The sequence below is a fragment of the Fundulus heteroclitus genome, chromosome 2 (genome assembly GCF_011125445.2).
Source record: "Fundulus heteroclitus isolate FHET01 chromosome 2, MU-UCD_Fhet_4.1, whole genome shotgun sequence".
NCBI lineage: Eukaryota > Metazoa > Chordata > Actinopteri > Cyprinodontiformes > Fundulidae > Fundulus > Fundulus heteroclitus.
The window spans coordinates 1,632,909-1,649,872 of record NC_046362.1 but is presented as its reverse complement, the minus strand read 5'-3'; the positions used below and the strand labels follow the sequence as shown (position 1 = coordinate 1,649,872).

The 16,964-nt window shown below is 39.3% G+C and overlaps 1 protein-coding gene across 2 annotated transcripts in view; it reads left to right on the top strand.

Moving 5' to 3' along the window:
• LOC118565316 (calcium-dependent secretion activator 1-like) overlaps positions 1 to 12,480 on the top strand; it is a 34,674-nt gene extending 22,194 nt beyond the window's left edge. Inside the window, exon 2 of one of the 2 annotated variants that reach the window (XM_036145546.1) lies at positions 12,436 to 12,480. In XM_036145546.1, the coding sequence (XP_036001439.1) occupies positions 12,436 to 12,465 (30 nt within the window). In that variant the 3' untranslated portion in view covers positions 12,466 to 12,480. Of the gene's footprint in view, positions 1 to 11,165; positions 11,264 to 12,435 lie in introns of those variants that run through there. The other variant, XM_036145538.1, reaches the window with a different exon arrangement.
• Positions 12,481 to 16,964: the final 4,484 nt, after the last annotated feature.

The following is a 16,964-nucleotide window of genomic DNA, read 5'->3' as shown; positions in this document are numbered from 1 at the left end:
AGATTAGATGAACACTATAGGGTTGTTTTTATTTTATTTTATTACAAGGAAGTCCCATTGCGATTAAAATGTCTTACAACAAAGACCTGGCCACGGGAGTACCCATAACAATAAATGTAAAACAGCTACATTATCCTAAACAATATAAATATCTAAATTTGTTGGGGAGTTAAAAACAGTTTTTAAAGATGGAAGAAGAGGAGTAAATGCACACAAACAATCACACCATAAAAATGGAATAAAACATTGAAATAAGAATTGAGTGAACTAACACTGAACATCACTCTGAACACACCATCCCCACCGTCAGGGCTACAATGGAATGGTTTGAAACACAACATATTCATGTGCTCATCTGAAACAGTTCAAACCCTCTCAATCTAATCTGTTTGAGCTGGAGCTGCTTTGCAAAGAAAAATGGGCAAAAATCACTTGGATGTCACTAAATGTGCAAAGCTACTAGAGACATACCCTAAAAGACATGCAGCTGGAATTGCATGTCTTTTAGGGTAAGGTGGTTCCACAAAGTATTGACTCAGGGGGGCTGAATACTTTTACACAATGCCCTTTTCAGTTTTTTTATTTGTAAAAAAGAAAAAAAAAGAAAGCATGTATAAAGTGCTTTCTAATTCACAATTGTATGCCACTTTGTGTTGGTGTTTCACATAAAATTCCAATAAAATGTATTTGTTTGTGGTTGTAATGTGACAACGTGCAAATGTTTAAAGTGTGTGATTACCTTTGCATACCACAGTATATTGTACTTGGAAACTCATATCAGTTCTCTCTGTACTTGTGAAACACTCCTTTTTAAAAGAAAAAATAGTCTAGTACATCATAAGAAGTATACTACTGGTGTTTTGTGTTGATTGACCCCCTCATGAGTGTCATTAAGGCAGATTTCATGACAGAACTATTGAAATGTGTAAGACTCTGAAGGTGTTGTAGATCACATCAGGTGTTTTCTGCTGAAACTTTCCAACAGCCTGTGTCCTTAGCATCCTCTGGAGGCGGATTACTTTTCCACTAAGAATGAACAGTTATTGCCAAGCATGTATTGGTTTGTGTGACATCTGGACCAGGTTGGAGTTGCTTGTGTCGTTTCTGGTGACTAATGAAGTCCCCATGGCATCTCTGTTTGCTGCTCCCCACGTAAACAGATTGTCGAGATTCCTGGTCTGTTGCCGCTCTGGGAAGGCTTCTGGGCAATTTGTCGACATTACACAACCTCTAAATTCTTTGGTAAAGTGCAGAATTTGCCTTTTTAATGCTGTAAATGGACTGCTATCTGACTTTTTGACTTGAAAATGAGTCTGAGATACTAAGGACTATTTGCACTCTTCAAGCTTCTCAGGGAGTGTTGTTGGTCAGTTCAATCACCTGATTTCAGGAAAAAAAAATTACAAAGAGTGTCTTGTTGAGTCTGCGTGTTATTTGTAATTTGTGTGCTATCTGAGCTGTCTTTATCATCAAAAAATGATTATGGTAACGCATATAACGAAAATAAAGATTCTTTATTCTTGATTTCTTTTTTCTCCCATAAAAATCTGTTCTTGTGATTTCTTGCCTCTGTGGTTTGCAAACCACACTGTTTTAGTTTCCCAGTTTTTCATCACTTCTTTCTTATCTTTGAACATCCCTGTGAGACACAGTTATTTGTTGCATTGGCCTACCTTCGTTAAAAGTCTGTGAAAACAGTGGCACAGATATAAGATCTAGCAGCATATGACTGCAGCCGTCTGGCTGGGAAATATGCTTGCTACAGGAAACTCCTCTCCTGTTGTTGTAACAACTTGTATGCAAATTTAACTTGTATGCAAATTTTAAAAAATCCAATAAAATGATTCCTTTTACGATTAAATGATGATTAGATTTTACAAATTCTCATTCATATTTTTGCAATGGCCATTTTTGAGTTTTACATAGCCACATCAGTGTTATTAGATCCAAGAAATGGCTACACTTCCAGAACTCTGCTGGGTTTAGAATTAGACCTCTTTGGCTCAGAAAGCTTTCCAGTGTCGTCCATGCTGTTAAATTGAATAATTTTATTGTCCTCTAGCTGTCTCATTATCATGCCTTCCCTCCTGTCAGTGCTTTGACTTGAAATAAAGGAACAGTAATCTATGAATTTATCTCAGTATTCTTCAAAGAACAAGAAAGGTGTCCTGTCATAATTCCTGTTAAGGGGCTTTTGTATTTGTGATGAACTTTTTCACATTGTCAAGCTGATGCATGAGGTGGGGTAGATCATTCCGAATGTTAAATGCTGCTGGTTTCGTGACTCCCTCCCTCCTCCTCCTCCTCCTCCTCCTCCTCCTCGGCTGTGGTGAAAGGCAGCATGTAGCAGCTCTGTTTGCAACACGCACAGAGGGGAAAAAAAGCCCACACAGAAAAGCTGTCAGCTGGAGATAAGTCGCTGCTCTTTTTACCGCTGTCTTCTGGCACTTTGACTTCCAGAATGGATCTGTTGCTGGCAGGGCTGCATCAGGCTGAAAAGTAATGGCTTTATATCCCCCAATGGCTCTATTCTACCAGTGCCTCATACTTATGCAGCTAATGAGCTGCAGCAACTGGTAATTCTGTGGCTCATGAAACTGCAAATTATCATACAGCAAGATCAGTCAGTTGTCACTAACGTTGCTACTTTATGCCGATTGTCAAATCTGTTGATGGAAATAACTATTTTTGTTCTTTACCCATTCTACTGAGAATGGCTGCTTTGCCACATATCACTGGTCAGATTGAAATTAAAATCAGCAATTCTGCACAAAACTGATTTGATTAGTAGCTCTGTTGCCCCCTAGGAGGGAAAGAACCCAGATGTACACAGACTGAGGCTTCCACATTGGTCACTTGGCTTTACTGAAGGACAGTTCACCCAATCACAATGACAAGTGGATCAGTTATTGTCAGAAATAAAGGATGAGAGAAGCGCCACGGCAACCTGTGTTTTAAATGGCAAATGCTGCAGCCATGTGGGATTTAAGAGGACCACAAAGTCCTTTATCCTAAAGTAGACCAAAGTTATTTCTTGTACACCATCAGGTTAAATTAACCAGCTGGCTTTCAGTTCATATAGCCCATTTCACAGTCGCACAGCTTTTTTATCTAAAGAAGACATGGCTCGTTAAGCTATATGCCGTTATATTCTGTAAGTTAGCAGAATGGCCTGGCTTGTGTGCCGCTATGTGTTTGTAGCATCTTGTCTTATTAGAGGAGAGGAAGTGAAAGACACCAGGAGAGATAGAATGCAAGCAATTCAGCAGTTCAGTCTCAGCAGGCAGGCCTAGTGGATATCATCCAAGGTTGGATATCACAGCTGAGGGATCGTACCAAGGATGGTTGTCATGGTGACCATTTTATAGGCTTTTACCGTCCGTTTTACTGCACTTCCTTTTTAACCCCATATGACTTCTCAGGTGAAAATGCCCATCTTTTTCACTTTGAGGTGCAAACGAAGGAGATGTCTCCTCCCCCAATGATCAAACCCCTGACTTTAGATTTATTCAATAACTCCACCTAACTCTAGGTGCCATTTGAGATAACAATTATGTAATTTGTACTATAACTTTTTACTACTGAAATTGAAAATTGCACTATTTACCCATTCATTACCTATAACCGCTTGCAATATCAATCAATCAATCAATCAATCAATTTTATTTGTCAACTGCAATTTGCATTACAATCGAAATTTCAGTTCCAGTACAACCGTCCATCACATAGACTTAACAAACATTTTGGGGGAACGATTGACTGAGGCCTTGCGTTGTCAGGAACGCAGCCAGTCGGCCGCTGCTAAAAAGCACAGCCGTGAGGTGCGTTCCCCAAACTGCCCCAGACCCCGCTTTACACGGGGTCCTTAGGCGCTGCCCTTGAGATCTGTTGAAAAAAGATTTACACTGGGCGAGTGGAGGGAGATAAAAAAAGAAAGGTGCTGCACAATTTGTGTTTCCACACAAAATGTGAAGCATCCGACAAAAAAACCTCATTTGCAACAAAAAACCTAATTTGCATATATAATTAAACCGTGAGGCTGATGCACATCAGCACCCCCAGACTGGTGACCATCTCCAGCAACGCTTTCGTTTTGGCCAAACAAAGCATCTGAAAAGCCCAGAGAGAGACGAAGAGTTTTCTCCTCCCGTTCCCCGCTGTCCGACACACCAGCCCGCGTCAGAGTAAAGAAAGATTTCCCCCCTTTTTTTTATTTCTCTTTTCGCCCATAAGGTGATCTAATTGTGCCTGGGCAGTATTATTTGGATTTAGCTGAGTGCTTAATTACTCCAAGACGGAGTTTGTTTAACTGCTGGACATTTTCTGATGTATGTGCATGCATTTTGTAAGTGATTTTGGCTGTGTTTTTGGTGTGTGGTTTTATAAGTGACTCCGCCGCGGGTCGATTTTTCCATCTTTTCCCCTTTGTCTTTTCCTGTCCTCTTATCAGTTAAATCTCTTTGTTGGGACTCTCAGTCCGCGCTCCGTCTTTGAAAACCTCATCCAGGACCGCTCTCTAGTCAAGATACCACCCCACATTAGCGTAAACGCTGATTACATCATTAAGACCTCCCCTTTACGCATCACGCAAAGTTGTAGGTCATGTGTCGTCATCTTGGGAAGGTGCAGCGTAGCTAAGTTGTTAGCTAGCTTGTTGAAGAACATTGAAGCACCCAATCTAGCTTCTCAGAGCTATTTTGGTCTTCCAAGGCTGCTACATCAAATGCTGACGTCTTGTAAACAACTGTGAGTTAAACTAAGATTTGCTACCTCTCATTTTAATTCATTTTTAACTTGTTTATTTTCATATATTTTCGCATGTTTATTTTAGTAGTGAGTAGAGTTTCCAAGGTTGTTGAATTAGAATAATTACTGTAAAAGGGAATTGCTTAGGTTTAATAAATAATAACCTGTGGAATAGTAATTGTTTCTGTTCATTTCAATTAAGAGTTGCATGGTTCTTCAAGATACAGAATTATCTCTTTTCGAGTTGACATCTGACATTAATACAGAGACATAATCATTGGATGGTGATAAAGGAGTAATAATTTAAACCCTAACTGCAGTTATATTGGGGTTCTCATAGCTTGCTGGACAATCTTGTTCCGGCATAAATGAGTTCATAACAGCTAATTAATAAATGCATTAGTGGTATTTAGTCATTACAAGCTTATAGCCTTGGAATCACCACCATTTGAACCATATTTTGTCATAGCTACTATTTGAGTTTGAATTACCTATTATTAAAATTATAATACCAAATTATAATTAATAATAATATTCATATTCAAACAGATTTCTGGCATAACACCAGGTTTGAAAAAAAGAACCAACCTATTCACCAATATACCACTCCTACACAAAGGAGCTACCTGCACCCCAAACAACTCTACAACCCCTCCTCTGACCTCTCTGACCCACTGCCTACACTAAGGAGTCGGTTCCACTGATTGTCCAGTCGTGCTTACAAGTAAAAGTCTACTATGGGACTTTACGGCCCCAATTTAGCTCTAGAATATGGATGTAAGGACTTGATATTTTTCACATGATGATGCAAATCCAGCTAGTAGCTCCCAGAAAGGGTGTCTGTTTTCTATCATAGCAGAGCTTTTAAGTCTAATTGTAGCCGAGAGGAAAGTCCCTAGACTTAGAGACTTAGACAACTTTATTTGTCATTTTGTATGCACAGAGTGCATACTGAACGAAATTTCATTTGCATACAGCTTGAAAATTAGTGAATTGCAGTAGATTACAGGATAAAGTAAATTACAGGATAACATTTACAGGATAGAATGTACAGGATAAAGTTTACAGGATAAAGTGCCGCAGTGATTTAACAGTACCACAATTGGAATGTAAACAATGCAGGAGAAAGAGACTATGTGCATTCAAAGTGTACAGGTGAGTATTTCTTAAAAACCATTTGTATGTGCAGAAATGATTTGTGCATTTTAAAAACTGAGAGTTCGGCAGCATTTGTAATGCTGGATAAGGATGCAATGAAGTAAATGTGCAAATATGCGAATGTAGTACAGAGTCCAGTTTATAGCTTCAGCCGTCTAACAGTCTGATGGCGACAGGGAAAAGGCTTTTGCAGAACCTGGTGGACCTGCAGCGGATGCTGCGGAACCTCTTCCCAGAGGGTAACAGGGAGAACAGTCCATGGTGGGGGTGTGAGGGGTCCCTGATGATGTTACAGGTTCGGGCCACGCAGCGCTGAGATGAAATGTCTTTAATGGAGGGAAGAGGAGCCCCGATGATCTCTTCTGCTGTCCTCACCACTCTCCTCACATTTTTCCAGTCGGAGGAACTGCAGCCTCCACACCACACAGAGAGCTGGTCAGAATGCTCTCTATGGTGCTTCTGTAGAAAGTCGTGAGGATGAGCTGGGGCAGGTGGGCTCTCCTCATCCTCCACAGGAAGTACAGTCGCTTCTGTGCCCTCTTCACCAGTGACGTGGTGTTCACAGACCAGGTGAGGTTGTCTGTGATGTGCCCCAAGGAACTTGGTGCTGCTGACCACCTCCACAGCTGAGCTGTTGATGAGCAGTGGAGCGTGGTGAGGCCGGTTCTTCCTGAAGTTGACAATGATCTCCTTCGTCTTCTCCACGTTCAGGATCAGGCTGTTGTCTCTGCACCAGCCCACCAGCTGCTCCACCTCCTCTCTGTAGTCCTGGTCGTTGTCGTCTCTGATCAGGCCCAACACCATTGTGTCGTCTGCAAACTTCACGATGTGATTGGTGGTGAACCTGGGGACGCAGTCATATTATTATTATTTTTTATCTAGTGACATTTTTTAAGGCATCTTTTTAACAGACATCTAAATGTCTTCTTTTGTGAGGTCCAGGGCTGTTCATAGTTTTTTCTCGGGTTTTCCACATTGAGTCCTAGCTTTGATAGCCCTGTTTTGTCTTTCTTCTTTCTGATCCCCCCCCCCCCCCCACCCACTCCTTGCTTAAGCGTCACGCAGCATTTCCAGGATCCTTCATGAGTTAAGATGGAATAGTCTATTTTAGTCAGTGACTAAGGGGAAGCAGAAGTCGATGATGCACTATGTTTTTTATTATTAATTTGATTGTAAATTATAGTTATTTTATCACAAACATGCATAAATAAAGCAGAAGCACTGTTAGGGTGTTGGGCAACCAGCAGAGCCCCTTAATTACGAGACCCCTTATAGTAGAAGCCCCCAGCCGGTTGCCTACTTTGCCTGTATGGTAAGTCCACCACGGACAACAGATTGGACTGAAGATGCAACACAGATGCTGTCTACAAGGATGGCCAGAGAAGGCTGCACTTCCGGAGGAAACTTATGTCTTTCAGTGTTTGCAGTAACATGCTGAAGATCTTCTATTGGTCGGTTGTGGAGAATGCAATCTCTTCTGGTGTCTGTACCACTCTGCAACACAACACATTGGTCAACCACCAAAACCTTAGAAAGACTAACCTGTGAGCAGCTAATACAGATAGGGACTTACTTTGACTGAATTTATTCAGTCAAAGTAATTCAGTCAATTATTCAGTATTTATATAGCGCCAATTCATGAAACATGTCATCTCAAGGCACTTTACAAAGTCAAATCAATCATCAGCAAAGTTTTAAATACATTTCTAAGATATTTCCACTCTGGCTTCCGTCCACAGTCCAAAAACATGACTGCGCTCTAGGCATGGTTGTGTGTGTGCATGGTTTGTCTGTCCTGTGTTGTTTACCAAAGAATAATAATTTGACATTAGACCAAACAGTTGGTGCCCTGCTTTTGAAGAAAAATTAACAAATCTATGACAGGGACGCAGAAGTATGTAAAATAATGCCTAAGGTCACCAGTGGGGGACAGTGTAATGGGGGGAAGGGAGTTTGGCTGTTCCTATGGCAGCCTAATGGCCTTCTGCTAAAAAGTAAGTAATGAGGCGAAGTACAGGATACTAAACGGATTTTATTCTGAGGCACCGCGGAAGGGATTAAGAGGATGTTAATGCTGTTGTCTGGATACATGAGGGTGTGTGTGAGCCACAACACCAGGATGATTGAGTTTACTGCACACAAGCCATCTCCTAGACATACAGATTGGTATGTGTTGTCATTTGTAGTAATCTTGGCGGTTATTTTAGTTGAAATGTTTGTAGATATTTGTCAGTTAAATTGACTTTCTGTGGCATCTTCTTCTCGAATGCCTTCAGGTCTACAGGAAGGCTGTTTCACATCTAAGGAATGTATTAAGAGAAAGATGAGTAAGCGTACATTTTAATTCAGCCTCTAGGGACCAACAGGAGGAGTTTTTTTAGAAGACCTGGAAGAGCTGTAGGACAGAAGGAAATCTAATAAATAGGGTGGGCCAAAATCAGTGAGAGTTTTAAATACCAGTAACAGCACCCTGAAACCATTTCTAAAACAGAGAGGTACCCAGTGCAGAGACTTTAAAGGAGCTATATGTAAGATATTTAGTGTAAAATCCACCTAATTTATTCTAATTTGTCACCATGGATGGAAGTAACATTCCCTATAAACAATCAGTCCTCTCCATCAACAATGTCATGCGCACGATTTTCTCCTTTCAAACCCAGGAGTACGGTCAGGAACTACTTCTTTTCAGAGTGTAGCCCGTGTTTACTTCCTGGTACCTGAGCCAATCATATGAGAGTTCCTAGAATTCCCAAAACAGAGTGCAGTATTATGTATTTTATTTTGGCAAAAGAGCAGCAGTCTGCTAACATGGAAGTCAGTAAGAGAAGTGTACCAGAAATAGAACAGAATACAACATCAACATACCAATCCTGTGTCAGTAAAAATTCAGTGGAATTTCACAGCTGCAGGACCATTGTGTAAATGGCTGGTCTCCATGGCAGGCATTGTGTATGTGTTGTTCCGATTTTAACTGCCAGGTGTCATTATTACTTATTGTTACTTTAAAACTGGTGCTTTGTCAGGTTGCTTTCTGGACCCTATCAACATTCTAGCTGTTGAGTTGTGAAGGAGCTGAAATGGAGCTAAAGTTCTTTGACGAGAAGCAGAAAGCAAAGGATTACAATAAACTGTTCTAGACGTTTCAAAGGCCTGAACTAAATTATCTGCATTGGACTAGGAGACAAACCATCTCACTCTGGCAATGTTCATCAGATAAAATGTTTTCTCATAGTAAACGTGTTTGTAAAAAGGGTAGAATACGTCACATGTTTCTGAAGCACAAAAGGATAAAATATCTAAAATTATAAAATATACTCAGATTCAAAGTTTAGAAATATATGATCACACCTGCTCTAAACTCTGGGAATAAACAAACTGACTGCTTGCTCTGCCTACTCATAACTAACCTCTATCCTTTCCTAGAATATCCTCCTTTAGAATTCCTTGGCTCTTCTTGAGGCAGTCTGCTGCCGTTTACAGCTTCATATTACACCTTGGTACTACAGTTCTCTCCAATCACAAGAACATTTATAGTAGTCTTGCAGAAACTCAGGCTGACTGCTGCCCCATACAGGTCAGTAGGTGAAACTGAAAAGTGTTATCCTGGTTACATTGTGACACATAGGCCTCTGGTATGATCAAATTTACCTACTACTTTCTAAATTCAGTTGTGGTAAATTTGGCTTGTGGTGTGTAATCTCAACCTGTTCTGCTTCTGGTCTGGTATTTTCCTAGTTCAGGCTTTATATCTGTTGACCAACCATTGTTAAATGCTCCTTAGGGATCAGTCGAACGTGTCGACACGGAATGGAGATCGAAGTTGCTCCACCATTTTTATCTGTGATTCACCTCAGGAGGTTTGTGACAGAGCTGTTATGTCAAAGGATATATGCCATAGTAAGTGCAGGTCATGGGATAAGTGTAAAATAACATGCAAACAAAAAGGACATAAATGGTCTGGATTTCAAGTAGAGTAGCACCATCAGATTTGTCTCCAGTAATAACTTGATGATGTGTGGCTACATAGTCATGACAAACTATGAACTATCCCAGAGTTTCTTGCCCTTATTCACAGTTATCTGACAGGAAATGGGCGAATAGGAAAACAAAGGAAGGGAGGGTGATGCATGGAGCACAATTCAGGATATGAGCCCTGGACTGCTCTGCTGAGGACCAACAGCCTCTGCACATAGCCTGGACAGCCAGACTGACTTGCGCTGCTTACGCTGCTTATCAGTCTGGAAAGGAGCTGATAGAGCTCGATTGCAAAGGCGGGATTAACAGGGTCAGCGTCATCAGGTTAGCACCAATCAGATAACTACAGATGAGATGCAAAAACTCCAAAGAGATGTGCTCCGTTGTTTTTTTTTTTTTTTTTTTTTTTGTAGTCCGTGAAACATGTCATGCCATCGAGCAAACTCTTCAGTGAACGATTTTTGCTGCTTTTGTCTAAAAAAAATTTGAATGTAATATAAATGTTGTACTCGCATGTACGTTCTGTATTTCTAAAAATGAGACAAAAAATTTTTCTGAACAAACCACCTTTCAATCTAAAAATGAGCGTAGTTCAAACTAATTGGTTTGACAGCAAACAAATAATCTTTTACTCCATACCCTTCCATCTCCATGCTCACACGTGCTTAGTTAATTTGTTTCTTAAAAGTGTTTTTGGAAGCAACGTCATCATTGAGAAAACACCTTGTTTATTTCTGTCTGACACTCTTCCATAGATTCACTTCACTGCTTAACATAGTTCTCTACTGTAGTATTATAAAACTGAGTTCCTAAATACCCCTTTTTCTCAAACATTGAAATATTTACAGATAATAATTACCGTTTTGCTTTGTTCAGAATTTGACATGACTGAAAATCCACCAAGTCCTGAAAACATAATGTATTTAATTTGACTAAAAGTGCATTTGTTTGCTGTTCCTAATAAGCCTTATACAGCTTTATATATTAGCTCATTTTGAAAAATAAAACTGATCTGGTATTGCATTAACTGCTTCCATGCAATATTTGGTAGTAAATCATATTTTAAGTATCAGGCCTTCCCACCTTGTATTATAATGGTATTATGTTTGGCTGATATGATGGACTAACTGCTCTATAATGTTCACACTGAAAGCACATCTTTAAGTGACTAAAATGTTAAAGGGAGGAGAACATTGTGTAATGGCAAAGAAAAAGAAGTGTCCGGAAAATGTGGAATAATGGATATCCAGGGTTTCCCCCAGAAAATGAGAAGCATGTGTCTGCAGACCTGGAAACCGCAGTTTCAGACCCGCAGTTCAAGACCCGCAGTTCAAGACCCCTCCTCTTCAGCGAGAGCACCATCTATTTCCTGATGACTCATCATGGATGGCGATAGGAAAGTGAGTATTAAACTTTAATCAAATTGTTTATTTAATACCGTCAAACTATGGTTGTCTTTAATTTGAGAATAGCAGTTTGCTGTGATGAGTATACAAGTTTTAACACAATTTACGGTGACACTAACTCGACACACCGTTTTCAGTTGATAAGAGCTTATCTAAGGTACGTTTGGCTTATTTTAGATAAGCTAATGGTTTGACCCAAACATTTAGTGTAAATAAGCGAGGCACAACGATGATATATATATATATATATATATATATATATATATATATATATATATATATATATATATATATATATATATATATATATATATATATATATATATATATATATATACACACACACACACTTAAACTTAAAACCCCAAAAATGTGTGACAGGATCATGAAACTAATTAAATGTATTGATTGTCACACACAATCAAGTTGTTTGAAAGCAGCTTATTTACATCCTTTTCATTTTTTTTGTTTTGGTCACTGTTACCTTTACTCACTAGTGATTTTATTGCTTTATCCCTTTATATTAATCCACACTCGTGTGTCACCATTTTACTGGGATTTCCTGGTTGGATTTGAATGAAATGAAGAAAAAGAGATGGAAAAAACTGAACAGCAATGCATGTCTCTCAGTTCTGGGAGGAGAATGGAGGAGTGTTGAAAGGTAAATTGTTTCCGCCATCTTCCCTGACACACTTAGGCTTGCTTACTACTCCTAACATTTTCACTTTAGTAGCTGTCTGGATGCCTACAACTTTTATTTTACCGAGGTAAAATTCTACGAAACATCTTAGAATTAAAAAAAAAAAAAAGATTTTTCCTAAAATTACATCACTCGGAGCAACTGTCAGTCTTAGGATTCTTTATGAATACCTGGTCACCCTGGTCATGGCCCTGGTTTCATGTTTATGTTATTAGTTCCTCATTGATACCATCTCTGTTGTTCTCCTCTTTGTCTTTGCTGACTTTTGTTACTTTCTCCTCCTGCCCGCTGTTAATTTTGCATCATTATTTGTTTTGGGTTCCAGTTTAACTCGTTGGTTCATTTAAAATCTCACAGGAATTTTACTCTGCATTTGGATCCTCAGCTACACAATATGACAGTATTTGTTTTCAGTGTTGTGATATGTTTTTTCTCTCTCTCTCTCTGCAGATGGACCTGCTCTGGGATCTTGGACTTTAATAAAACATTTAAAACTGCTTCAGTGTGTCAAAGTTTTTGACTCCAACATGCACAGCAAAACTTAAAAATGGACGACACAGACCAGAAATTCATATATTTCCTTAATGGGTTCTGTGTAGTTTGAAATTTTGATACCAGAGTACCAGATTTGGGTCTGACAAATGTTGAGAAAATAATTTATAATTGGATCAAATCATAAAAGGAAAAACTATGATCCATCAAAACAGCAGCTGGGCATAAACAAGCATGCAAACCACAAATTATTAAAGTGCAGGTTTATGCCAGTGTATTTGAAGTTCTTAAGGCACTCGACAAACCTTATTTGGTTTTATATTATGATTTTAAAAAGGATAAAATAGTATAAGGATAAAAAAAAGGAAGCCAGATTGCTGCAGGTATGAAGGATCTTCACTTCGGTTCACATTACCCATAAAGAAGGCAAAAACTGACAAAAACAAACAGGCAATTAACAAGGGTTACAGTTTCTGTTTTTTAGCATTCAGGAGAGTCACATATAACACATAATGAGGTAGTCAGGTACTTATTGAACAATGATGATTTGAGGCTTCATTTACAGAAATGTGCATTTAGATATTCTGAGATGTTGTGCAGTTGGCAGTAACATTAAGGTGATTGTAACGTATGATGGGCTAGTAACAGTGGGGTGATTTTAAAGTGTTGGACTGCAGTTTCCCATCAGGGGCCGATTGCCCTCACAGCTCTTGGGAAGAGAAGGGTTCTAGAAATGCATATTATTATTTAGTAGTTTAAAGTAATAAACTTTCAAGCTGTTGGCGGTATTGACATGCACTAAATCTCTAAAGTATTAAAATCAGTATTTTACGTAGAAACAGATGGCACCGTCACGAAACAAAAGGATCTAGAACCGTGGGTCTGGAGCTGCGGTCTCTGGGTCTGCAGATGCATATTATTGCATAAAATGGTCTCCCTGTGTTAGGTTCTGGGCTGTGCACGCTCTACCATGGAGCGGGATGGTTAGGGGGATATGCGGAACGGGGAAATGCGGGGAGCAGAGCGTCATGCACCTCGAAGGAGAAGCGCAGCATGAACGTAGTGTACGTCGAGCTAATGACATAACGACAGCTAGCGCATTTGCTTATTTACACCAGGAGGTATTCTCCCAGACAGGAACTTTAATGACCATTTCATGTCTCTCTCAGACATCGACACATTTACAATAAACAATCGGCACTTAGCCTGGTGGTGGGGGAGGCCATGGGGCCTGCCAGGCTAAGTAAGCTGGGGGAAACCCTTGATTTAATTATATCAGCATTTGTGCTGTAATCAAATATTTTCTGATATCACGTAACCTATAAAAGCACTGTAACATATGCTCACATTTGAAAACTTGACACAAGATAAGTGACTTATAGGACACCTTTCTTTCCAGAGTCAATGAGGCACGCTTATTATTCTCTGTCCTTTTCCAGTGTAGCTTCCAAGATTGTTAAAATAATTGATATCTTGATATAATTGATTCTAAAAAAGGAATTATTTGAACATTCTCTTTTGTGTCAAAATTAATGTACACTGACCCATTTACATTTGCCCACATTGTTGCAGACAACATAAGCTAATGCTATCAGGTTAAATATTAACTTCACAAACAGCCCTATGTAGAATAGTGTCAAAACCCAAACCAAACAGAATGAGTTTGTGGGTGCAGTGATTTCATTTAAACAGAAGGGCAATTTATCTAAAAAGGAAGGTGTTTTATGTAAATTGGATGTTGTTTCTGTTAGACCAGAGGTTGTATGCACTGTGGTTATGTATCCACTCCATGTCATAATGCTAAACTCTGATTTTTTTTTTTTTTATCTATTCTATTTATTTTTTTTCCAGGGCTTTCCCTTTACTTATAAAATGCTGCCTATATCTGACTCCAGTGTGAACTATTTGTGGCTCCAAACTGATCCGCATGCACAAAAGAACAATATTAATGACGCAGCCCACAGTTTAAAAGATCAGATAAAATTGGATTCAGGATCACAATATGGAAGTGGCTCAAATGTGACTTGAAAAGATCAGATTTGGGTCAGAGCTGAGTGTCCCCGCTGGTTCTAAAACATCTGACATGGTCACTTGACCTGTAAAAAAGATGATTTGGGCCACATTTGCTTGCAGTGGGTACAAGGCCATAGGGTTATGTCGGTCTGAGGTCCCCCATTAAGATATGCTTACATTCTGTTCTACTGTAGTGTGAGTTGTCGCTGGAAAATGTTAATCAGCTGACGGCTCAGTCAACTACTAAATAGTGAAGCAAGTAAACAAACCAGTGTGCCCGCTCTATTACTTGGCCATTTAGTTGCAAAGGCGGCTAAAGTGGCTAATAATAACCCAGGTTATGCTGGTGAAGATTCTCAGTCATTGAGAAAGCTCAGTAATTGAGAAAGCTTCCGGGAGAGGAAGCGAAATGTCTTCAACTACGGAAAACAAGTCCAGTTGCTTTGTTTTTTACTTTTTTTGGAACCCAGGTTATGGTGGAGCCAGAAACCCGTAGCACCCTGCTCTGCTACTGTCATTGATTACTGAAGAAAATATAACGTAAAATTAGCTGAAAGACAGAAATGGTACAGGGCTGCTGCTAAATATATAAGCATTGAGCGGATTCTTGTTTTACACTGTAAAATGTGGTTTGTATGCAACAGATCCATGTTTGATTTGAAACACACTGATTTTAGTTTAGAATGATCCTTTGTTTGTCCATCAGTGGTAACATTATGTTTATATGATCGTAGTGGCACACTGAAGATAAGCACTTATAATAAAATAATTGCATGATGAAATCAAAGCTACACAATTCCGTGAAATGTATTACCACTGTTGCTTAGTCTTGTCTACTGTTAAGCCAAACAGATGTGACACGTTTAAATTATATATTTCCTAATGAGGGCTGAATTTGTCCCTACCTTCTGGTTTTGCCCAAGTTAAGAAAGTTTAAACCTTGCCATATTGAGATGAATCATAATTTGTTTGCTGTTAACCGGAAAGCACCATGTACATAAAAAAAAATCTTGCAGCGGTATTGAAAATGATATCAAGTATTTTTGTTGGCATTGGTATTCAACATGGAATGTTAATATCATGGCAACTTTAACAGCTTCAAACAATGACTGTTTTACTGAAATTACCTTAAGGTATTAGGACGTTTTCACATCTCAGGTTTATATATTGAAAATAAATAAAATAAATAACATTAAAGTTTCCCACCTGTCTGTCCTTTTATGCAGTTTCCTCTCCAGTCAAATCTTTCTCAGGTGTTTTGGCCTCATAGACCTCCTTTTTCCTGCTGTTTTAAACTCAAACATCAAGACTTTGTTCTTGGCGTAGCCTACAATGTTGTTTTGCGTTAAACTGTGTAAATACATGTTGTGGATTACTGACTTAATCATAATCTGCCCGCAGAGCAACAACCGTGTTCTTCTGTTAATGCAAGAACAGGCAAAACAAAGACATTCTTAAGCTGATATGTAGGAGTTCTTCTAAGCCTCAGAGCCATCAGAACAGTTAAAGCACCTAAGGTCCTTTGTGCACCTATGGAAAAAAACTGGACATAACAATGCAGCCCAAGCAAAACACCCCCTGCTGACAATCAAATAAACCACCAGCCCATTTCATTTATTATTATAAGTGTTTTAAAATTAGGTCTGCTTCTTATCATTCTGAGTGTCTCATCAAAATTTCATTATGGTTAGATAACAGTAAAGACTCTAAACTAACTTTCTTGAAAAGTTAGTTTAGAGCCCTGCTGCTCTCTCCCATTCAGTGCCTTCACACAGACTTTGTCAGCAAATTAACACTTAAGGGTAATCAACAAATTATTACCATCAATCAATCATAATAAAATTATGTTCTGATTGAGACGGGTGGTTTATATCGCTCCATATTCTGATCAACGGCTATCTAAACACTTGTTCTGATTAACTGATAAAGCCCGTTTACACTACACTTTTTTAACCGAGCTGAGACCAGTCCGAGCTCGGTAACCGAGATAACTCTTGTGTGTAAATGGTCAGCAGACTGAACCGGACCGCGCTAAACATAACCGGACCGCGCTAACTGCAGACCAGTTCTTGGGTATGTCTCGGCCTGGTTTTATTTTTTGGCCCGGTTATCTGATAAAGAGCGCATGAGCAGGCAGCGTCATGCCCTTACAGTCAGCTGACTGTCCGCGGTTTTTCCGGCAGTCTAGCTGCACGTCCCGATTCACACTCCATTCAGACAAATTTCAGACATTTATAATAATACCAGCTTCCTTACCGTGCCACACGGTTTCCAGAGATAAATCTGCTTAGCAGTGTGATGAACTTCAGTGTCTGTTGTTGTTTCCTGCATCTGTAAATCCTTATTAGACGTTCGTTTGTCTCATCCACTTCCCAAAAAGCCAACTTTCTCAAGTAAATTCAGGCAAATTCAATGGTTGCCTTCTTCCCCTGACTCTCCACAAACACCAAAATATCACAATATCAAGCATAACA